At 31.8% G+C, this 24,258-nt stretch overlaps 4 protein-coding genes across 10 annotated transcripts in view; 1 reads left to right on the forward strand and 3 right to left on the reverse strand.

The window, feature by feature from the left end:
* Positions 1 to 2,537: 2,537 nt before the first annotated feature.
* LOC105251452 (NADH dehydrogenase [ubiquinone] 1 alpha subcomplex subunit 9, mitochondrial) lies at positions 2,538 to 4,548 on the reverse strand. Its single transcript, XM_011258287.3, has 7 exons — positions 4,458 to 4,548; positions 4,069 to 4,277; positions 3,677 to 3,967; positions 3,437 to 3,603; positions 3,228 to 3,359; positions 2,957 to 3,146; positions 2,538 to 2,859 (listed from the first exon to the last, which is right to left on the reverse strand). Exons 1-7 carry the CDS (start codon positions 4,495 to 4,497, stop codon positions 2,677 to 2,679), a joined length of 1,212 nt encoding a protein of 403 aa, XP_011256589.1. The 5' UTR covers positions 4,498 to 4,548; the 3' UTR covers positions 2,538 to 2,676.
* Positions 4,549 to 4,596: 48 nt separating this feature from the next.
* LOC105251453 (homologous-pairing protein 2 homolog) lies at positions 4,597 to 5,673 on the forward strand. Its single transcript, XM_011258289.3, has 3 exons — positions 4,597 to 4,740; positions 4,974 to 5,145; positions 5,217 to 5,673. Exons 2-3 carry the CDS (start codon positions 4,993 to 4,995, stop codon positions 5,664 to 5,666), a joined length of 603 nt encoding a protein of 200 aa, XP_011256591.1. The 5' UTR covers positions 4,597 to 4,740; positions 4,974 to 4,992; the 3' UTR covers positions 5,667 to 5,673.
* A 708-nt stretch (positions 5,674 to 6,381) lies between these two features.
* On the reverse strand, positions 6,382 to 11,087 carry LOC105251454 (A disintegrin and metalloproteinase with thrombospondin motifs 1). Its single transcript, XM_011258290.3, has 13 exons — positions 10,800 to 11,087; positions 10,405 to 10,689; positions 10,184 to 10,273; positions 9,920 to 10,109; positions 9,600 to 9,693; positions 9,383 to 9,512; positions 8,049 to 8,197; positions 7,897 to 7,949; positions 7,503 to 7,776; positions 7,305 to 7,431; positions 7,111 to 7,224; positions 6,805 to 6,977; positions 6,382 to 6,576 (listed from the first exon to the last, which is right to left on the reverse strand). Exons 1-12 carry the CDS (start codon positions 10,857 to 10,859, stop codon positions 6,822 to 6,824), a joined length of 1,722 nt encoding a protein of 573 aa, XP_011256592.1. The 5' UTR covers positions 10,860 to 11,087; the 3' UTR covers positions 6,382 to 6,576; positions 6,805 to 6,821.
* A 1,455-nt stretch (positions 11,088 to 12,542) lies between these two features.
* Positions 12,543 to 24,258, reverse strand: part of LOC105251455 (A disintegrin and metalloproteinase with thrombospondin motifs 18) — a 45,070-nt gene continuing 33,354 nt past the window's right edge. For 6 of the 7 annotated variants that reach the window (XM_011258293.3, XM_011258292.3, XM_011258296.3 and 3 more), the window contains 13 exons: positions 24,050 to 24,139; positions 21,461 to 21,659; positions 21,187 to 21,316; positions 20,898 to 21,027; positions 20,480 to 20,622; positions 17,967 to 18,022; positions 16,282 to 16,408; positions 15,992 to 16,156; positions 15,556 to 15,682; positions 15,351 to 15,455; positions 14,897 to 15,048; positions 14,186 to 14,589; positions 12,543 to 13,248 (listed from right to left, as the gene is read on the reverse strand). In XM_011258293.3, the coding sequence (XP_011256595.1) occupies positions 13,112 to 13,248; positions 14,186 to 14,589; positions 14,897 to 15,048; positions 15,351 to 15,455; positions 15,556 to 15,682; positions 15,992 to 16,156; positions 16,282 to 16,408; positions 17,967 to 18,022; positions 20,480 to 20,622; positions 20,898 to 21,027; positions 21,187 to 21,316; positions 21,461 to 21,659; positions 24,050 to 24,139 (1,965 nt within the window). In that variant the 3' untranslated portion in view covers positions 12,543 to 13,111. Of the gene's footprint in view, positions 13,249 to 14,185; positions 14,590 to 14,896; positions 15,049 to 15,350; positions 15,456 to 15,555; positions 15,683 to 15,991; positions 16,157 to 16,281; positions 16,409 to 17,966; positions 18,023 to 20,091; positions 20,145 to 20,479; positions 20,623 to 20,897; positions 21,028 to 21,186; positions 21,317 to 21,460; positions 21,660 to 24,049; positions 24,140 to 24,258 lie in introns of all 7 variants that reach the window. The other variant, XM_011258299.3, reaches the window with a different exon arrangement.

Below are 24,258 nucleotides of genomic sequence, written 5' to 3' on the forward strand. Positions count from 1 at the left end.
TTATTTTGAACAAAATCAATATAGTATCCCGATAAAAATAATCAGGAATGATAAATAAGAGATTTTCACAGATTGTTATAATATGATGATTAATTGTTAATCATTATAATTGAAAAAATATTGCTACTGTAAGGACATAAATCCAAAACTGCGGAAAAAGAAAAGCAACGGTAAGCAAAGTCAACTTACAACATTTATTTACATTATTTATCATTCTCGATAATATCGAGAGGAATATGCATATCTAACAATAATTTATTTATACGAAAAACAACTGCCATAGAGATACATATCCTTTTGCACATATGAAAGTGATCTTTCGTATCATTTAATCAGTGTTGAAGAAATATTTATCGTATTATTTCAATGTTTAACAAGAGATCGAAAAAGTATAATTCTGTTATCTATTATATCCAAAATATGCGTGTGTAGTATTAAGTTATTAATTATTAATAGAATTTTATACTATTTATATAAACTGTTACATATATTGCGTTTAACTGTACATAATACAATGAGTTCTTCGACTGTTATAAGTCACTGTTTTATACAATAATGCAATTTTGATGCTAAACGCGATCTCCCATCTTGCGGTTGTATCGCGAATGCCATCTTTTTATGAAATATATTAAAAATTAAAAAGAGCATTCGATTAGGCGATTCAATGTATAACGATAACACAGATCTGTATACGTTAGCAGTCCATTTCCAATCGAAATGATTGGTAATTCATGTAAATTCGCGATCGCCGATCGCGGATACATAATTTATTACGAGATAATATGCCATACGTGAGCTTTAAGTGGCCAACATACTGGACCAGCATTACTGCATCCATTTGATTGAAGCTTATTTGAAACTTCGACTTTTGGATGGACATCATAAACCATACGTTGTTCGGGGCATAGAAACGGAAAAAAGGTAAAAGAATGTAACGTTTTTAAATCCTAACAAGAGAAAGTCAAATTTGTTTTTGCGATCTCTATCCCCATTGGGCACAAAATTATTTCATAATTTATATTTACATTAGTTACCATATAATGTAAATGTGTTACATTGTGAAACTTTTTGACGTTAAAATATAATATTAACAAGCTAGATAATATTTTTATAGATCTCATAAACTTACTACAAGTCTTAGTTCTGGATCCAGAAATCCGAGCTATGCCCTCGTACATTCACTGCTATTCCGATTCCACTTATAGATTAGGGAATTATTTAAACATTTCGGAAATGATGAAAGTACCTAGCGATTAAGTATACATATTTAATTGCGTTGATGTAAGATTTTTAGAAAATGCTCAACATATTAGGATTTAAAAGAGAATATGTAATTTAAAAGAAATTTATCGACAGAAATTTATCGTGCGAAATCTATTAATTATTTGTATGATCGGATATTAATTTTAAACTAATTTTGAAATAATCTTTTTGCGCAAAATGGATTTTAAAAAATAAATCTAAAATTTTAAATAAAAATGGAATATCTATAAATTCTTACACTTAACAATTATAAATTTTCAAATTTTCACCCGATATATTTGTCAATTTTTTTTATTCGTGTATTTATAGGAATATATTTTAGAACCGAAAATGGATAACAATGTATTGTGCTCAACACTTTAGGCTACTTTAGAATATCTATTTTTCTTATAAATTTTTTTTGTAACGTCTATAAAGGTTCAATTGGAAGGTGAAAGATCTTCTTTAATATAGAACTCTGTCAAATTTCACTGCATTGTCAATTTTATCAGCGTTATCTTAGAAAAATTAATTGCAAAAAATTTACTTCCATCAAAATCCATTAAAAACACTAATTAAACAAAACATTAATTCTTTTAAACAATCACGATATACGACACACTTTCAAGTTGACATTTGATACTGTAAAACACGATTGTATACACGATTTGTATTTAAAAAAAAAGTTTACATTGTGCCAACGTTGTGTATTTACTTCACGTAAATACTTAAAGATAGGAGAGGAAGATATATATATATATAAAAGATACTAATAGAAAATCTCTCTTAAACAATATATCCTGCAGAATATTTTGTTCTTGTAATCAAGTTTGTGAAAAAAGTATTGCTTCATAGATAAAAATTGGCGTCCAAAGGCTATAAATATATATATCATGGACTGAATCAGAGTTATAAAATAATGCTATGCTTATAATTAAAAAAAATATAAAGCGTGTTTCGCTGCCATTTATAATGGAAGATTTGCTTGGCCTTCGGTCAGCATAATAACCGAGGACCAACTTAGCTTATATTTTTTACCAAATTTAAAATAGCATTTAATAGATACGATTATATTGTAATCTTTCATTGTAGTTAGCATGTCCTGTCATATAATAAATGGAATGAAATATTAACATAGTCTTGTAATATAGTCTTGATTTCCACAAGTTCTAGAAATAGCTTCTCATTAATTTGACTTTTAGCAACACTAGAGTGCAGAGATATAAAAAATTCAGTAAATATTCGATTTATATTATGTACTTAAAATTGATAAAATTCAACTGGAACATACATATTTAAATAATTTAATATATATTTAATTAACCGCGTTATATTTAATATTGACAATATATACTCTTTACAATATCACTTAGCAATAAGAGTACATAGAGTTCTGTTCTATTTGTATTTTAACCTAGCACATTTCTGAGACTTTTAATGGACTGCAACAGTTGGTGGATCCGGAATAGAGCTGAACTCGCCAACACTTTCCATATATTGAGGATCTTTACGCCACGGCTTCAATTCCCAATGCATTCGTGATTCCATTGTTGTTAATGTAATACCAAGGTCTTCTAGAGTTGGCAGTTCTTTTGATACTATATCGGATATGGCTTCCTAATAAAGAGCAAATTTATTTTATTAAATTATTAAATAACACATAGTGTTTAAGTTGTATATTAGCATTTATACTTGTAATATAAGAGAAACATACTCTTTCCAGAAGTTCCCATTGTACAAATCCTAGAGGGTATGCAGTGCTGAAGAGTTCGTTCAAAGTAAGCTTAAGTTTAAACAATGGAGCATATTTCAAATCTATTCTTCTGTAACCATAATCTGCTGGATTATGCATCCGTATTCGATGGAACCAATCAAGTAGTTCAGAAAATTTATAACGTTTCGGTCTGTGCAAATATAATATTACATTTTATAAAACAGATTTAATGTGATGTAAGATTGTGGTATGATAAATATGTTATATTTACCCAACAAACTGATAAATCTTGCCAGCAGTGTTTTTAGGATCTTTTGCAATAGCTGTAATACCTCCAGCAACATCATATACAGCTACTGGCTGTTTTTCTGTCGCTTCACCGTTTTCCCATATCGGTATAGTCCTAAAGAAAATGAAATTATTGGATATCAGCAATTGTAGTTTACTGCTGGAAAATTTATTTCCACACAAATTATGTACCTGAAATGATGTCTCATTATACCAGCGTAGACACGCAAAAATCGATCTTCTTGACCCCATATGTTTGATGGCCGGATAATTGTAGCCTCCGGAAATTCTTCTCGCACTGCATGCTCGCCTTCCAATTTTGTATGCAGAAATCGAGATCCATCTTTCAACACATATGTCTAATACAAATAGAAAGAAAATATTAAAATATTAAGATTTAATATATTAATATAACAAAGATATCCAGTTTACCTTATCACTGTCCACATTTAAAGCTGATACATGAATAAAGTGTTCTACATTAGCTTCCTTGCATAATCTAGCGAGCCTTCTGGCTCCATCAACATGCACCTCATGATAGGTGAAGTTTCTAGTTTCCCACTCTCGTCCAATTAGATTAATAACAACATTGGAATACTTGATGCATTTTCTTATTGAATCCTCGTCACGTAGATGAAACGGGTGAAACAAGACTTGCCCAAGGTCCCCGCATAGTTTTAAAGGCAAACATTTGTACATGTCACCTTTGTAGGGCAGTATTAGCTGCAAAGAATCATCAATCGAGAAGTTAACTGAATTATATTTTAAGTGTTATAATAATGACAAGTGTGATATTGTTTTTATATTTTAGTATATTATTATACCTGTGTGCCAATCTTGCCAAGACGATTGCACACATAGCGTCCAACAAATCCAGTTGCGCCAAACACTGTGCACACTATCCCATTGAAGGAACTACGACCACCCGTACCTCTCTTCAAGGAAGCAGTAGTGGGATGTGTTATGACTCGTGGGTCCGACGAATAATGACTCGTCTGCAACGCAACGACCGCGGTGCATGTTGTCTGCTTTTCTGAAATATACACAACAAATGTAAACTGTTAGTTATGTAATTGCTAATCAATGTGTCACATACATAGGTATGAACGTAAAAGAATTGCAGATAATTTTTTCATAAAGTATATTTAAATAATTCAATCTCGAAAAAAAGGCTAAATCATATCACAAAATATGTTAAATAAATGACATTTACTTGCTGCTTGCAGAGTGAATCTTGGAAGCAAGGCGGCCATCTTTATCGGCCATCATCAGCTGTATATATGGATCATATGGCAGACGCAGCGCCCTTTTTCACCCTGTGGAAAAAGGATACACTAACAATAGGAGAAATATTAAATTACATTACCGGTGAATTGAATGGAGATTCTTTTGTGAATTCCGCCAGCAAATATCAGCGAACAAATAAGTAAAACGAGTCGAATCGACAGAAAGAAAATAATTTTCTATTATTAAATACGCTCTTCTTGTATTTATCGGTTCGTATTAATTAATACTTTTTGCATATATGCTGATATAGATATGTCAACTTTGAAGTGTCAACTTATATATTTTGCAATTTGCGTCTAATGTATACATGTAGTTTATTATAAAATATATATGACTTTCATTATTTTTTTATTATTTTTTATTATTTTAAGTTACCATTTCTATCGCAATATTTCAAACGATTATGTTTTGCGATATAATGTATACCTCAATTTTATTCTAGGATATAATAAGATATAATAATGGCTGTGGAAGCTGTATATAATTATATGAAGACGGAAAATAAACCTCATAATTTGAATGATATACTCGCAAATTTGGATAATAAGTATAGTAAAACTATAGTTCAAAAAGCTGTTGATGAATTAGTAGTGGATAAGAAGCTATTTGAAAAAGTAAATATATCCATAATAATGCAGGATATAAAATATTTTTGAAAAATAATCCATTCTTATTTTATGTTTAGGTTTATGGTAAGTATAAGATCTATTGTGTCATCCAAGATTCAACATATGACACTGATGAATCATTAAGGATCGACAAAGAAGCACAAAGTCGTGCCAAGGAGAATAAATATCAAGAAATTTTGAAAGAAATGAAAGAACAAGAGGCTCTCTTAGCTTCCTTGAAATCCAGTCTAACATTGGAAGATGCACAAAAAGAAAAAGTTACATTGCAACAAAATATAAAACAGTTAACACATAAATTAGATGAATTGATAGAAAGTAACAATACTGTAGACTTGCATGATCATGCAATATCTAAACGGAAGGCACAAGATACTCTGGACGAATACACACGCACATATTTGAAAAGGAAAAAGATAGTCACTGAGATAATAGATTGCATTCTGGATAATTATCCTGGTAGTAAAGACAAACTATACGATGAAATAGGCATAGATCCAACAACATAATAAATCAATAAAGAATTGATAACTTTTTTTGTTATATTTTGTCTTATTTTTTTATATTTTGTTATATGTTCTCTTATATAAAATTTCTATATAATACATAAAAAACATTTCTATATAATACATTAAAAATAGAATAAGTAGTGTGTGTTTAGATTAAAATTATTTAAGTTTTTTTCAAATGCTAAATTAAATATTCTTATTTACATGTTATAAAAAGTAAATACACTATTTATTTATGCCAAGAGAATATATGTTAATATTTGTGTCATTGTTATTATTTAAATAGAATTACTTTAAGATGCTAAATAATGTGTATATGAACATTGCCAGTATTATTTAAATATTCAATTTGTGTGATAGATAAGTCAACTTTTATTTTGTATGCTTTTCGTTACATTTCATTTTACATTCTTTTTTTTTTATTTTTGTAAATATGCGTATCACATATAAGACATTCTAGACTTATTACATTTTCTCTATTTGTAGAAATAAAAATATCTATGGTTGATCAGTCAATTTCTTAATTTTGAAATTTTAGCTCTATTAAACTTGATTGGTTTATGATTTGAATATAGAGATATTTAATGTGGAGAAAACATCTACATTAAATTATGATTAAATATATAACAACTAATAAAAATCTGCCTAATAATATATGACTAAAAGAGAATATGTAATAATTTTCAGATCTTTCATATTCTGATATTTTTACAAATTATGTATATTATGTGTATGTGTGCGTACATAATTCCTTATGTATTTACAAGCATAGACTATTATATACAGTTTCAATCAGAATAGAATATAGTAACATTCTTGAACATTAAATTTTTGTTCGTATTTTTTATATGGCACTTCATTAAAACAGCAGCAATGTGGAGTGTGATAATATATCAGTATATATAGTGTCCTGTAACACAGATTAGAAGTCTTATCTTATAAACTTTATCAAAAAATCTCTTATTTCCTGCTGTAAAATTCAGTCTATATGTCAAGTATTGAATATCATATTGTAATTACATATAATAGTGAAAGTAAAATGATTTTTTTTATTGTGAAAATATAATTAATTCAAATAAATTTTAAAATATATATTCGTGCTTTTTTTTGATTCAACATTAATAAATTAAACATTTACCTTAACAACATGTACATTTAATTTTTGAAAATATTCAGTCTCTTCTTCAATCTTTTCAGCAAATTTGAAATCCATGGAATTTCCTTGATCTTTTGAACAATGAATTTCGGTATATACTTCTTCTTTGGATCCTTAACCATTCCTTCCAGTACACACTTGCCATTTAAGCAGAACTATAAAAATGTTGAATACAAATTATTAAATAAGCATATAACATTGTTAATAATAATTTTTTAATAATTACCAGCGCGATTATATAATAACAATTTGTGTAATGGATTAAAAATGTAATAATTTTAGTCTCACCAAACCGTCTCCGCATGGAGATCCTTCCGCTGCTGGAGCCACTGCCTTGCAAAAGCCGCTGCCTTCAAATCCAGGAAATTCACATTCCAAGCGAGTGCAAACTGTAGCATCTTTCTGTAAAAGCAGAAACATGAGCTATATATTCGCGCAAATAATTCATATATTACAGACATTTTGCGTGTATTTAAACTTACATTGCATGCCAATGTTCCGAAAACCCTCTTGCATTGTTCATCTAAACTCATCAGTTTCCCGGGCAAAGTACGCGGCACCTGTTTACCCAAGATAGGCTCATTGTAAAGACACTTGGCTCTATCCTCGCTGAAACAAAATTTTCTCATGCATATTCGTTTTAAAAGTAAATAAATGTATAAATTATCCGATATGCGTACTTGATAAAATCGTGGAATGCGTTTATGCTACACGAAGACCATTCGAAGCCATTCTCGTGCAACATAAGCCCACTAGTCATGATAAAGCCGTCGAAAGGCGGACAATCTGCAGCGCCTTTAGGATTACCATCGTGACGTGCTCCTATTAAATGACCAATTTCGTGAGCTGTAGGGATTATGCCATCAAATCCACCTTTGTCTTCCACAATGCCTACAGCTTCAGATGAGTGTTTTGTTGCGTTTCTGTCACATGCACCAGCTACGTACGCGTATCCTGCGACAAAATTATTTCATATTTTTATTTTTTTGAATAATTAAAATTAATGTCTAGGTAATTAAGGATAGAATATTTAATAATAATTCGGCACTTGATAGGATACGTTAGTAGACCTACCCAAAGTTGACGTATCGCAGAAGTCGTCGGTAATCATATTGCATAAATCCAATCTGCAATGATGCATCGTGTATTATATTTTTTTATCATATATCGTATATGATTTTTTTAGTATAAAATTAATATATAAAGAAACGAAGAAGTACACTTACGTCGTCAAAGTAATCGCAATGTCATAAAAATCTGTAGGGAATCTGTCTTCGCGATAAAAATAATCTGCCATGGCGCGTAGAGCGAGATCCGCATCTACGGATGATTCTTCGAAATGACTTTTTTCCAGATATGGAGTTGCGTCATTATCCTAAATGAAGATTATATTAGAATATATTTTTTTGTATATTTTTATTTATTATATTATATTTTTTATTACATTTTTTGAAAATAAATATAAATATATAAAAACGTAATATATATATATATATATATATATATATATATATATATATATATATATATATATATACAGGGTTGGGCAAAAGTCCGGAAACGGTCAAATATCTCGAAAAGGATCAACTATAGCGAAAAATTGTAAATAGCAAAGTTGTAGGGCTTAAAAAAATGTACCTAATGAATATATTAAAAATTTTACTTTGAGTGGAGGACGAAGATCATATAAAAGTCAAATTGAATTTTTTAAATAGAACTGCCTACTTTTTATTGCATATTCTTATAGCTTATCGAGAGCTTTCCAAAACACTATAATTAAGTACCTTTTTATTAAGTACTTTTTGAGTTATAAGGCTTGAAATAATTTCTTAATTTTACATAAACCATAAAATATCTAGTAAACCATTCATTTTTCGATTATCTTACCTTCATACTTTTATGTACAAAATAATGAGAGGAATCAATTGGTGTAAAGAAAACACATAGTTGTTTCTAAGAAAAAATATGTAATTTGCAATTAACAATTCCATATTTTTTCTTAAAAATAGCTATGTGTTTTCTTTACACCAATTGATTCCTCTCATTATTTTGTACATAAAAGTATGAAGGTAAGATAATCGAAAAATGAATGGTTTACTAGATATTTTATGGTTTATGTAAAATTAAGAAATTATTTCGAGCCTTATAACTCAAAAAGTACTTAATGAAAAGGTACTTAATTATAGTGTTTTGGAAAGCTCTCGAGATAAGCTACAAGAATATGCAATGAAAAATAGGGAGTTCCATTTAAAAAATTCAATTTGACTTTTATATGATCTTCGTCCTCCACTCAAAGTAAAATTTTTAGTCATCATTAGGTACATTTTTTTAAGCCCTACAACTTTGCTATTTACAATTTTTCGCTATAGTTGATCCTTTTCGAGATATTTGACCGTTTCCGGACTTTTGCCCAACCCTGTTATATATATACATATATAATATATTCGATTTAAAAATTATTATATTTTCATTTTTAATACTCAATATACATATAATCAGAAAAAATCTTTATGTAAAATTATATATGAAAATCTGATAGATACACCAAGTTAAAACATACCAAGGCTATAATTATTGCTGCAATATGAAGTCGAATTTTAGGCGTTGTTAATAAACGATATCTTAAATCGACTCCATTCCAAAATGAGAGCAAATATCTTAAAGCCTTCTCGATACTTCCACCAAGTAAACTATATAATAAAATGTAATTATATATTTCTCTTATAATTTATAATTGTATTACTATTAGACATTTTTTTAATTAGATATATTTTTACTTGTATAGTCTGTAATCAATCACTATTATGAATTCAGGATAAATGACGTCTGGAGCGTTACGTTTCGCTCTATGATTTTTAGGATCTGTAATCTCTGAAAAATGTTGGGATATATTCATTAGTTTATTACAACATATATAGAAAAAGAGATATATAAATAAATTAACAAATCCCAGCAAACATAGAATATTGCAGCAATATTATTGCGGCAATATTACAACATTGCAACAATGTTGCGGCAATGTAGCTGTAATATTTTGGTTTGCTGGGATTCAACACAGAATATATTCAACTTTTTATATAAATATTTCTAAGCTTACTGAAATCATTGTATTGATTCGACGGAGACATTTTGTACACCACATGATGATGCGTATGAGCGAATCCGTCATCGTTTGTTATATTCTTCATATGATGCGGCTCGTAGAGATTATGTCCTCCATAGGCGACTTCTTTCAGGATTCGAGGCGGCAGAGATTTTATGACGAGTGAATTGTTCAACACTCCATCCTGCGATGAGAAATGAACAAAGTAAAACAAAAAAGCCTCGATAATAATATTTTAAAAGATTCAAAATTCCTTACCAAATGTACTTGACCATCTGGAGTGGGTGTCAATACAACTGCGCTTGAGGTATATACATCTTGAAGTGGTATCCCCATATATTTCATAGCCTGTAATAGAAATAATTAATCAGTTAATTTTTCTCGCATTTATCTCTTGGATATAAAATAATAAAGGATATAAAGGATATATAGGATATATCATATGATTTTGCGCTCTTAAATTGGCAAATCGAACGTACCGAGGGTACTTGCTTGTACAGTAATCCTTCGGGTGCCTCCGAATCAGACGTGACAGTCCATACAGGTGTATCCTCGGTGGCAAGAATACCTTCTGTTGGATTCAAGTACAATCTAACGCTTTCGTTGAATGCTTTCAACTCTATCTCGGATGTATTATCTTCGTGTTTCGCTCCCAATTTCTTTTTCAAACGACGTAATACGGGAACTACTTCGTACTTAGGTACAAGATGAGGCAAAGTGTGAAAAACAGACATCACTTCACCCGGCGTCATATATTCGTGAAGCTGAAAATATGTGCTTTAATTGCTAATATTTCATATTATTCTCTATCTCTCTTTACGTGACTTGCAATCGCGAAATGAACTAGAGATATTACTTTAAACATTAAAATTACCTGCTTGCATTGTATGAACGGTACTCCGCTCAGATATAACAGAAATATCGCGAGAAGCATTTTCTATTAGTAAGAATGTGATTTTTAGAAATTTCCCAGAATATGTAATCGATGATGCACTTCAAACTAAAAGGATCTGCAAACTGCGATTTCTCTCGCGTGCAAGCGCGCGGTACCTCGGATATTTGCGAATATCTGTGGCTTACCCGACCTTTTGCAAGAGAGTCCGTAGCTCAAGTACTCAAAAGGGATCTATTTCGTGTTTCAATATATAAATTAACCGGCCAATGTTTAATTTGCTCGCACATTGTAGACGAAACACTTGTATATATACACACTTGGGAGAGCCGCGCGATAATCAAGAAGGAATTTTATACAAATTCATAATTCTTTTGCATGACAGATGACATACATACAGGCGCAATAATATTCGCAGTGAATTAAATCAATTCTAAATTTGATTGCATTAGTCTACAGTTTGTCTCATATTTTTCCATTATTTAAAATAGCATGTTTTACAATAAAGATTGATTGTAAAATGTCTGATAAAAAGTTTACAAGAAAATATGGACGGAAATTAAATAAAATAAATAACTCTCTCAAGATACTTAAAAAATGAGCAAGTATAGACTTGCTAAATAGCTATTCGCATAAACGCCTTGAGTTTGAAGCTATTAATAATAAACTATTAATAACGTCATCGATGTCAATAAATATTTTAACTTTTCAAAAAAAAAGTTAATTACGTGATAATTATGTAAAAAAATTATGTAAAAAGATTCTTCGCTGATATTTGAGACATCGATCCATATATGATTGATGTACGCGCTTGTTTAAAAATTTACATAAATAATTATTATTTCTCTCGAAGGACAACACGCGGACAGTCCTGTCTTTTCAATCTCATTATAGCGGTTTATGATGTTTGTGCGACATATTTTTGTGCGTCTGCCGACTGCCAAATAAATCATGCGCTACGAACATATATACACCTTCTTATGTATGTGTGTGTGCGGACATATATCATCTTATGATTGCAAATCGCACTGCATACGTGATTATATTGATATAAAATCATATATATCGTTTAAAAATATTTGACATTGCGCTTATACAACATTTATTTTTGTCATTAATCATCGATCATCTGCAGCTACTTTACTGCAGATCTTAGTGGCTGCAGAACCCGTCATCAAAATTTCTCACACATAAGGACTAATGTAATTCTGCTTTCGTTTATGTAAGCAGCTGTTTTATTTTCTTCCAAAATACTCTCCAGAATGCTTTTTACCTTTTCTTTTCAAAAGACCCCGTTTTTTAGATAAAACGTAGAATGCGGCAAAGAACGATGCATAAGTTAATTTTTCCTTATCTATATATTTCCGAAAAAGCCAAATGAATATTTTCTTGAAAACTTGTATTTATTGATTTTAATAATTATTATATTATTCTAATGTAATTACTTAAAATAATTACATTATGATATATTGAGAGAAAAGAAATACCATTTTCATACTAATTATATTCTTTCATATCTATTTTTGAAATATGATGGTTGGCATAAATAATAATTATATGTTAATAATAAATATATTTCATTAAATTATTCAACTTTTTCTTTTAGATCTATTTCATTTAATATATGAATAATATATGAATAATGATAAAGGTTTCTCTCTCTGAAGTATTTCAGAAACCGCGATACAGATATTGCTATATAAATTAAATAATTATACATAGATGTATAAGGTATGAAAGAGAGCTTTTAATTATTCCCATTTATTGTCTTGCGCTATACAATTTCCGTTATTTCTAAGCTCCATCCGTGTCCGCGTGCGCGCGCGCGCGCACGCTTGCGCTTGCAACATACGCATGACGCACCTGTGCCTGTAACAAGTCTTTTGCGAGATCGCTCCTTACATCGAATAAATATAAACGTAGCCGAAATATCATTACCAATTGATAGTCCGCTTTGCTTTTTTATATTTGCTACATTCAATATACCTGTTGCGAAGCTTTCGTGGTATTACAACATAACAAATTATATCTAGAAGTATGAGCTACTTGGAGAGTAGCAATCGAATAACGATATAAAGGCAGACGGTTCTTCCGAGAAAAGGAGAGAAAAATAACGAGGAAAGGAATAAATTCTCTATTCCGGGTTTCGTCTTTTGCGTCAGTGCTTTTTCCGGATATGTCACGACAGCGAAACAATTTGTTTGACAGTATCCCTGTGGCGAGCGTGACGTCACTGAGCAAATTGTCAAACTGATTATTCTTTTTCTTTTTTTTATATCATTACATATTACATATTAGTCAGCACAGATAGTTTTCAGAGACGCGCAGCAGCGATTCTTTACAGATTGTAGATGGCACAGCCATGTTCTCAGCCTGTCGATCATCTCCGCGCAATCTGACCCAACGTCCGTGCATTCACCGGCCTCTGTTCCTGAAAGCAGACGGACGATTATTATATACAATTATTATATGCAGAACATGATTTCAAACAAATTAAAATAGGATGTATTCGATTAATGTAGTTGTGTATTAGCCTAAAACAGAGGATTATAAGTTCCGTATAATAAATGTAAGATTATATTAGTATCCCACAATAGAAAGACCATTATATACTATTGTTTGTTTTCTGTATATGTAAATATGTATGTATGTGTATCCAGGTATCATATTTACAGATATTATACATATATGTTTCTCACTGTCCTACTAGTGAGAGAATAAGAGATATAAGGAGCGACATGACTCTTGTAATGCTTATGTGCATTTTTGTCGAAGAAACAACGAAAATATACAGATGTGTTTCATACTTTTATCGGATTAAAATTTATTTCTAGTTTATTTATAAAATCTGCGATTAAAAATTGTTCCAAAAATATATACCTTTGCATTAGTTTGATTGATATTATCTTTTGTTTTTAAAGATAAAATTGAGAACATGTGTTTAAGGAAATAGAAGAAATTAACGATAACTATTATCAGATTCTCATTGATTTATGAGATCAATATGAAACAAAAATCCATAATATATACTCTTTTCATATTCCATTAGTAACATAGAAAAGAGAGAGAAAGAGAGAGAGGGAGTCAAAAATAAAACAAATATATTATGCAAAATAATAAAAATGTCTCCGAGCAAAACCAACAAAACAACCTAGACATATCGGAACCAATGTCTCTCGAAAAGTTCCTCACAACTCTAGAATTCGTCAAAAAATAGAAGATACATAGGAAGGGAAAACTATATCAGATTCCGTACAAACGTTAACGACAAGAAATGATTACATGCAAAAGTTAAAGACTCGACCCTGAGGAGACAGAGAGAGAAAAATTAGCGCGATGATACAAATCTAATTCAGATTTCTTCTTACCGCGGCCGTCATTTTGAAGGCCGTTCTGATATCCTTTGGTCGTCGTAGAAAGTGACATCACGCTTTTATACTTGAACGGATTAATTTTCAGAGCATTAGTGACCTTTGGAGTGCTACTGACAGTGTAGTACGAGTTGAAGAAATTGGTAACGCTTCTCCGAGTGGTGGTGCTGATGCTGTCATCAGCGCCGATATCATTATTATTATTATTATTATATTTAGTCTTATAACGATCAGTGTATAAATTATTAGGAGTTGTCTGTGTATATTTCGACAGCGTAGTTATGACTGGTACTACGACGTGTTTGTAAGGATTAACTGACAGTGTCGTTATTGTCGTCGGTGTCATCAACGTGATTATGCTCGATAATGATGTGCTCAGTGTCGTTGATTCCCACGGATACCTGTGTAGCATATCATTATAGCATTACTACTAATGCGCTGCAGCATAAAGCTATATATTTACGTATGTTGCGTTGTATTCTGTTAAATGACAACAATATCAACAGCTGCCTTTTATTATAGATACGTTGATTCACGATCCTTAATCAAGGATATAATTTAAACATTTCCGTTTAAATGTATACATTTCTAGTGTAATCGTTTCAACTCACACTGCACATTAAAGAATTAATAAAAATCTATCTACGCAATGTGCGCGCGGTTCCTGTTTCCTTATGAGAATTAAAAGAAATAATCCATCTGTATTACCTATAGTCTGTGTTGTTGTACTGAGCGAATATCGGCCTATTATGCAGCGTAGGATTGAATATGCTGTCTCGACGTACGTAGGTCGGAATGTTCTGCGTATAATCTGGTATTATGTTCTCGTGCTCCGCCACGCACTTTCCATTCAGGCAGTACTGAAAATCAACATCATTATGATTAAACAACTGTGCAAAGAAATTCCGGGGCAACATATAGGGAATTACATTATCTCGACTCATAAAATTACATAACGCAATAACGTGCCACTAGTTCACGTATCTGTCAAGATTTATGAGATCACTTCTGTTAATTACGCGGTACGAACGTGCAGTAGTTATATCGTGACATTATAACAAACTGTATTATGAAATTTTTATAGAAAAATATTATAAAAGTAAACGTGCTTCTTTGAAGCGAGAAAATATCATTAAACCATGTAGATTTTGATTTGTTTTACCTGACCATCTCCGCAAGGCGACCCTTCTGCTGCTGGACGATACGCCACGCAGTATCCGGATCCAGCATCGAAACAGAACAGCTGAGCGCAAACCCGGTCGTCTTTCTAAAATAGTGAACATAAAATGTAAATGTGTGAAGTGTATAAATTATTAGGAAATTACTGTAAAATTTGTAGTGCACGTATAAAGACAATAAAAACGTACGAAACAAGCGCTTGTTCCACGATCTTTCCGACATTGCGCATCTAAGGATAAAAGTTTTCCCGGAAGTACTCTGGGCAATGCCTCGTCTTCGTGAGGCGCATTGTATAAGCAGGTTGCTGTATCACCACTGAAAATCAAGAGAAAGGAACTTATTAAAACTTGCGTTACTATTTGTTTTTTCATAAAATTTAGAATGCCTGGCAGTGGTGAATATTATTTAAAAAATGATTAAATGTACACGATATATTATTTTATAATAATTGTCGAGATTTTTACACATTAATCACACTATTGTACCTGTTAAAGTTCATTTAAAAAATAAATAAAAATGATTATAAAAGAACAAACAAAGAAAATTTGTTTACAAGTAATTTTTTAAAATAGTAATTTTATAAAATCGAAATTTTAGGATTGATGCTACGCGGAGATTACCTACTTTAAAAAGTGATGGAAGGAGGACACGCTGCAGTGCGACCATTTGAAGCCTTTCTCGGTGTGCCTAAGATCGCTCATGATGTATCCGTCTTCCCATCGACACTTCTCGGCGCCTGGCCCACCTAGATAACTCGGCGGAGGTGAACCGTCGTGAACGGCGCCCAATCTACAACGTAATCGTATACGATATTATTGATTTTTAGGTAAAAGAACTGATAGACACAGGTATAAACAAGTGGATGGAAAAGATAAGGGAAGAGATTCGTGAGCAAAATAATCTCGAGTGCTTACAGATGGCCCACCTCGTGCGCAGCGACAATGATACCGCTGAATCCACCGGTATCCTCGATGATAGCGACCGAATTCACCTTCTCGAGACGTTTATTCACGACGCACGCTCCGCCAACGTAGGCGAATCCTATACGCAGAAGAGATATTTTAACGCGTTGCAATACTTTCTCCTTCAATAAGCACCTCGAATAAAACGCTAATTCGTTACTATTAAAATTGTTGGCGTTAAATAAGCTGTCTCATTAAATTAGTATCTGACCAGCGAAACTGGCGTAGAAGCGTATCTCCACCATAAACTCGCACAAGTATTCGATCGAATGAGTATTTGTGAGTATAATCGATCGATTTTATTAATCGAGTAGCTCTGATATTTACGTTCAGGATGAAGAAGCGCGCCTGTTGTTAATTTGCCATAAGTCTTATTGTATCTGAGAGTATTTGAGTTATGAGAATTAATAATATTAATTCGTTCAAATGAGTGTGTTAAAGTTGTCAACGATATACATATATGCGGCATGCATCCGGCATTAATTCGTCGCGTCTAATTAGTTAACGAGAGAATTAGCCGGTATATCAGAAATATCATGTAGTTTAAGGAATATTTATGTAAAATCGGCCGGATTAGAATGTCATCCCTTTCGCTCCCCCCCCGATTTCTCCCCCGATTCGATATCGAAGAATATATGAGCATGGAAGATACATCTCTCGACGTATTTAGAATTGCTGTGATTTCAAAGACTTACCAAAAACCATCCGTGACAGTAATGCAGCCAAAGATACAAGAGTCATGAATTATTCGGGAAAAATTATTCAGAACAAAGAGTATATAGACGATATAAAAAAAAGAAAAAGGTATCAGAGAATTGAATTTTGAACGATCGTTTCTCTTTGGCGATGATGTGCTTTTCGTTACGAATGATCAAATTTGTATGATCAAATTTACGAACGATTTTCAATGTATAAAACTATGAAATAATGTATGTACATAAATGCGGAAATATAGTAATAGTTTGTGTAAAAGATACAGTGGCGGATTATAATTGAATATTAAAAGATATTTAATTAAATTTCATGGATTTATTTTTTATATATTGATCATCTTTTAATGTATCAAAAATATAAAAGCTAATCGAATTTCATAGCCGAAAAATCTCTCGGATCCGCCATTGTAGATATTGAGACCTAGCATATATATGCAATAGATATAAACACATATAGAAGTAAAGTTTAAGCGACTGTGCGAGGAAACAGCAGAGTTCGAAAGAGGCAATTGCTTGACGCAATTTTCGTTGCTGGATTGCAATCTGTATGATTCACATATGAAGAAGAGAAGAATATAAGGCACACCCATTAGAAGAAAGTATATTTAGATAAATAAAAATATATATAAAGCAAGCTTTTTTTTGAATTGTTTCCTAAAAGTTTCAAGAAATTCAAAATGGTAAAATATAAATGCAAAAACAGAAATCTTGACATCCGACAAATGTAATAGATTTCTTTTTAAATTTTTATTTCTAGTATTTTTATTTAATTTACATGTCTATGATTTAATATTCTCGCAAATCTCTCTTTCTCCCTTTCTCTTGAATATCTAGAAATTCAGATTAAAATAGTGCAAGACTTAAAAGTTGGGGAAGCTAAAACAAAAAAGTTTTTCTTCTTCTTGATCCGAGAAAAAAACATACCTGCGGTTCCTCTATTGCACACATCATTCGCGTATTGCCTCCTGCACATATCTAATCTGTAATGCAATAACAAAAATACTCTTTATCATATAAATTCATATCCGGCAAATGTTTCTGACCTGGTCACGGGACAGACGGCCGCTCGAATCACTTCTTTCGACTGTGCAAAAATAAGAAAATAAAAAAAAAGAAGAAAGCATAAGTACATGGAACCGTGTTCGTCGCCAGGACGAAAGCTGGAAGATGAAATATAACGATTCATATATTTCTCTGGATTTCAAAATATGAGTGATAATCATCCTCTCGAGAAAACCTTTACCGTATAAAAAGTGTAATATTACCCTGTAATATTACCTTTGGAAAAAAGTCGACAGTGCTTACGCGACCATTAATAATGCTGATTTGCGTGTGATCGAAAGCAACCACCCGCGAAGCGAAACTGTCGCAAGACGTCGTTTGAAACTGGTATAATTTTGGCGAGGCGGCAAATTTCGGTACTATAGATACGTGAAATAAATGACATCTATATTCGTGACTAATAAAATCATTCGATGCGAGGACCATTTTTTGCGTAGGGACTTAAACGCACCGAAATTGTACCGGTTTCAGTTAAACCTTCAATTAAAAATTTTCCGCGTGAAAAACCGTTCTTCTCACCGGAGGCAAAGGGCGTGTATCTCAAAGATACACACGTGTTGCGGAAGCATATGTGTGTTTTGAAATATTAAAAAAAGTAAAAGTGAAAACATACTACGCAATCCTAGTGCATAAGTAAATAATCGTTGATTAAGCGGTGATCGCTTGCATCGCACGTGCGCGCGTCGAAATCGATTAATCAATTTTGTGCGATTGCAAAGTAGCATTTCAATCGAACCTGTCAACGGAATAGAATAAAGAAATACACGAATAAAGAAAAACGCGATTCGATTTATCGCATGAGGTTTTATGCGCAAGCTATAATCCTTCAAAATCTAAAGAGGCATCCACAAAATTATTCGTCTAACAAGCTATAGTCACATTAAATCTACATAAATTAAGATTCAATATGAATACAAATTGTTTTTTATTATTTTCCTTTTTATTCTCTCTCTCTCTCTATCTCTCTCTCTCTTTTAATCTATTAATTTATAATAGTTTTAAGCATAATAATTATGATTATGATTAAAAGCTTTGAAATACAATGCAAATTTTAATTGAATAAAATTTAACAGTAAGATAATTTTTAGATTTAATTGTAGCTTTTGAGTAGATTTTAATATTTTAATATCTCGTATTTTTTTTGTACATTTTCTTACATTTGATTTTTGGAAATATTGTAAAATATTTTTGACTAACATGAAACAAATCCGTCCAAAAAAAAAGAATATTTTACATGTATTTTCAACTCTTAATTTACGCAAATATATGCAATTTAGATAATTCGAATTTATGTAAATAGTAGTGAATGTAGTTTATACAAATAATTTGAATTGCGAACCACTGTATAAACATTTTTAAAGAGTCATAGGAAACTCAAGTTGATTTTTACGACTTGTTGATGCAAATATTAAAAGGACCCGTTTAGAAATGCGTGATATTTTCAGATATATTCAGTGATATGTTTTTTTCCTTCAAATTTATGGCTATCCGGAAGTTTTCGTGCGCGATATTACGGTAATCCACTCATGAGATAATCACGTGTTGTTAATTAAATTAATATTAGTGGTACCATACCCGCTCCTCGTTCGAGCGTGTGCATAAGAAGCTCTGGTGATTCTGGTGCATTGTCACGCAAATTTATTGCAAGTCCCTAATTTCACTCGTTGCCTGTACATTACGAAGTCACGCGAGGAAGATATTCCTGTTCCGAGTTATTAGGTATGACAATTTTTTTCGCTATCATGATGCACTACTGAATTAAAATATGAAGCAATGCATGCTGATTCTTACATACAAAAATATCTTCCTCGAGAGACTTCTTAAGAGCTAATAACGCTACTACCCGTTAGATACCATTATTATGTGTACCGTCAATAATACCGATAAACTATATACAAGCTAGCGAGGATGCTGTACCGTAAAAAATGTATTATAAAAGTTTAGAAAAAAAATGAAGCATGTGTGATCACTATATAATAAACCATACCGGCAGTTCCCTTAGTGCAGCGGCCGCCTTTCCTACGACGGCACATATCATACCTGTTTTGCGAAATAAAAATCGAGAGTATGAAATTATCATGAATAAAATGTGAGAATTATAAATAATATTATCATTTATGTAGGAGAAACGGAGAAAATATTGAAATTAATTAATATACGTTTACACTAAGGAATCCAATGCTGAACTCACGATGCATTACCGTATCATGTTTCTCCGTTACGTCATAGAGTTAATAAAATGCTCGTTGTTGGAAATAATGAATAAAAAAAGTCTGGATTGTCGGAGAGCATCGTCTTTCAGCTGTGGGCATTCTTTTCTGATTTGAGTTAATGTAATTGCTATAAATCACGCTTTATGAATTTGACACTCTTACTTTGTAACGGCAACAGCGATGTCGTAGACAGGAAGTCTCCTCTCCCGGAAAAGGTATTTGCCCATGTCAGTCAGAGCAGCTGCCGAGTCGATTGCGTCTCTTCCCACGCGATTTCTTTCTAAATACGGTGTCGCGTCTCGTCCCTTGAATATAACATAATACAATTTTATTCATACATAAGATTAATCGTCGCATTCTATTTAAATTGCAAATTTTTTGACAAATTAAAGACTTTTGATGAGACTTGACAAAATTAAAAGTAAAAATAAAAATGAAAAATAAGATTAAAAATTGAAAATTTCTATTTATATAAAATTTGTACATTTATATACTTTTTTAAAAATCTCTTCGTTAACTAGGAAGGAAAATATTATAGTTTATTAGAGGCAAATAAATTAATTCCGCTACGATTTCTTACCCGTGAAATAATTATTCCCGCTATACTGATACGTATTTTTGGCCCTTTCAGTAACTTATACCTCAGATCTACTCCGTTCCAAAAGGATACGAAATATCTCTTTATCTGTACGTTATCACCGCCATGTAACCTTAAACGAGACAGAATATTGCGTTTAAACGCATAGATGCATTCGACATTATAAATGTCAATGTAAATTTTCGTAGAATATTTATACAAAGAAAAGAATATTTATTTGACCGTGAATCCACTGCTTTAAATAGCTTTGATGATATATTAGTTGACTTACCTATACCCATCGTAATCTACGATGCAGAGGATTTCCGGGTAAATGACGTATGGTGCTTCGCGCCTTGATCTATTATTGATCGAACGTTTGCTCCTATACTTCTTGGCTAAATGATCCGGCTCCATAAACGCTACGAAACATTTGCGCTTATATTTGTAATTTTACAATATCTTTTTTCAATATTAAATCTAATGTAAAGATTAATTTATATATTTTTCATAAAATTCACAAATGAAATCGATGTAAGAATTTCGATAACATATAATGTACTCACAAAAATCGTTATACTCGTCGCCGACAGGTCGACTGATTTTTTTGAAAACAATATGATGACTCGTGCGTTTTAAATTTTCGTTTCTAGTTACATTGGGCAGTAATTCGGGTTCGTGAAGGGCTGGTGCCTCGTTCACTACTTCCTGTAGAACTCGTTCTGGCAGTGGTCGGATAACTAATTCTGAACCGATGGTTCCGTCCTGATAAAGACAATAACAAAAGAAAAATTAAAAAAAATATAGTTTACATAAAATATTAAATTAAATATGATTAAATTGCGCTTCTTAATTTCGAAATAATTAAAATAACTGCGTTTAATCATCGAAACATTTTTCGACACATAAAAATGTAATATATAACGTTACATCCAAAATTATCTTATTGGCAGATTTGTATGTCTCTCTTTGCATGTTTCCAATTACGTAATGCTTCAACTGCAGAAATATTAGAATGTATGAATCATGCTGCATTAGTTGAGGTGCGTTAACTCGAGCGTTTCCTTCATGGGTTTTGAATAAACGTTTTATAGCGAGGCGAATTATTTCGCGAGCGCGATATTCCCGATCCGGACACGATCGGCCGTTCAATCTGAGAGGTGCATTGGTCAGATTTCGAGAGAGGGGGAGTGAAAGCGAAAGGTCAGGACACCACGAGGGGTCATTTAGAACAACGCTTTTATATGGCTTATTATGTAACCAAACGATATTACGTATAAGTCCGTTTGGACGACATTATGGGGTTTCGCCTTCATTAAAATTTCATCGAAACTCCCACGCACAAACCGCCATTGAGTTGCGAGATTGATCCTATCGTCGCAAATCCTTATGCAGGTGGGACGAATGAGAGAAAAGTTCTTTCGTACTTTAAACGATTAACTTTCACGACTCTTGTAAGGTATAACGCGCATAATTGTAATTATAATATATTCGTGCGTTCACCCCCGCATGTGCATACCAAGTATATTACTCACATTTGTATCGCAACGTAATGATCTCGCGCGTAACAATGTAATTTAGAGATCGTATATAACGATCTTTTTCCGATTTTTAACATATGCGAATATTCAAGAATTGGCAATTCATGATTTCTTAACGTTTAAGATCATTTCTGCATGAAATCTCGAGGCTTCAACACGGTAATTAAGAATCATCAATTAAATTATTGCGATCAAATTTTTATTCTCGTTTTGAATATAATGCAAATTCGTACATAACTTTCGAAACTTTCAGAGCTTCGAAAACTTCTCGATTATGTGAATCATTGGGATATTTGCTGGCAGAACGTAAAGCAGATTTTGTATCGTCGAATTTACGTATGTGTTAAATGCAAATATGAAGAAAATATCGCATGCAGTCTCGCTTCCTCATAAGATCGGCAATTAATAGGAACTTTGTAAGAGAAATCAGTCACGCTCGTTTGAACGCGGAATTATTGGAAACAACGTCTTTCCCTTCTTTCTCTCTCAAAATTGCAGAGCGCAGCGAAAGGTAGGAGATAAATGCGAGGAGAAGTTTATTGACTTGTATCTCGCGGACACACCATATATCTTCTTCATGTTGGACTTTATTCCGAGAAGAAAACGCCGGTTGCGAGCGCAAAGGGGAAATGTCAAAATCGCGGTATTTAAGTAACCTCGCCTTGTATGCCTCGCTGCACACTTTGTATAAAACGTCGCGATTATACGTACGACGATAATATTCATGATTATGCAAAAGCCTAAGCTACGTAATCTTTTAGTTTTCAATATCAAATATCAATAACTGTGATTGAGACATAAGTTTCTTTGAAGAGTCGAATAAAAAGGAAAAGTTATCAAGCTTAATTCGCAAAAAGAGAGATTTTCTGATCATTTATAATAATAAAAAAAATGTCTATTGACATTTTATTTCCACAGAAATATATATCTCAGATTTAAGAAAAAAATATGATTGTTTATTAATTGCGAAATTGCTTACTAAATATGCTTTCATCATTATGATAGAGCAGTTTACGATTATTTTATGAGGAAAGAAAAATTGCTAGATTATGTATTATTATCCATAAAATATAATTAAATATAATTATCATAAATCACGACAATTATACTCGATGAGACGGCATTCTAGAAATTTTATTTACGAATGTTTGGCAACAGTGAGATAAACTCGCATCTCAACATTTTAATTACTTATAATAAATCTTTGCGATATTCGATATATTCGATATATTTAATAGAGAAATTAACAAGTTAAGCATTAAGAGGTAATCTGTTCTCTTAAACAAATTATGTTTTATGCTATTTAACTTGCCTACAAAAAAAAGATTCAATAAATCTGATAAATTTTAATCAATCACTAAATCTGATAAATTTCCATCGTGAATTTTTCATCGATAGTATCAGTAATTGATATCAGTATTAATAATTACTTTATATATAGCTCTACTCTATTTATCTGTTTTAAAAAATATTACAACTATGTGATATAGAACGAATTGCGATATTGCTATAATTATAACACAGACCCTAAGCGAGTCGTGTCGGATTGACGAAAGACGACTCGTAATAATGGGGTGGTGACGAAAGGGACATTAAGAAAGAATGGCCACTTACAACGCGCACTTTCCCATTCGTGTCTCGGTGTAGTAGAATGGAAGCCATGTTCTCCGTGTCTTGATAGATGTCACCGATATCTACATCAACCTAAAATAAGAGCAACAATTAGGGAAAAATTCGGTTTAGAGATAATAATTAAATATATAAGATTAAATAATTAAATAATTAAACAATTACATAACTCTCTGCTAAATGTTTTTAATAAT

Source organism: Camponotus floridanus, unplaced genomic scaffold (genome assembly GCF_003227725.1).
Source record: "Camponotus floridanus strain SB8 unplaced genomic scaffold, Cflo_v7.5 scaffold1, whole genome shotgun sequence".
Taxonomy (NCBI): Eukaryota; Metazoa; Arthropoda; class Insecta; order Hymenoptera; family Formicidae; genus Camponotus; species Camponotus floridanus.

Excerpts from the sequence above, each read along its gene's own strand:
- LOC105251452 (XM_011258287.3), bottom strand. The coding sequence starts at position 4,497 with ATGGCCGCCTTGCTTCCAAGATTCACTCTGCAAGCAGCAA. Across the intron at positions 3,147-3,227 it reads AAGATTTATCAGTTTGTTGG|ACCGAAACGTTATAAATTTT; the intron begins GTAAATATAACA and ends ATATTTGCACAG. Across the intron at positions 2,860-2,956 it reads AATGGGAACTTCTGGAAAGA|GAAGCCATATCCGATATAGT; the intron begins GTATGTTTCTCT and ends GCTCTTTATTAG.
- LOC105251453 (XM_011258289.3), top strand. The coding sequence starts at position 4,993 with ATGGCTGTGGAAGCTGTATATAATTATATGAAGACGGAAAATAAACCT. Across the intron at positions 5,146-5,216 it reads ATAAGAAGCTATTTGAAAAA|GTTTATGGTAAGTATAAGAT; the intron begins GTAAATATATCC and ends TTTTATGTTTAG.
- LOC105251454 (XM_011258290.3), bottom strand. The coding sequence starts at position 10,859 with ATGCTTCTCGCGATATTTCTGTTATATCTGAGCGGAGTACCGTTCATA. Across the intron at positions 10,274-10,404 it reads TGTACAAGCAAGTACCCTCG|GCTATGAAATATATGGGGAT; the intron begins GTACGTTCGATT and ends TTTCTATTACAG. Across the intron at positions 7,225-7,304 it reads TCGGAACATTGGCATGCAAT|AAAGATGCTACAGTTTGCAC; the intron begins GTAAGTTTAAAT and ends CTGCTTTTACAG.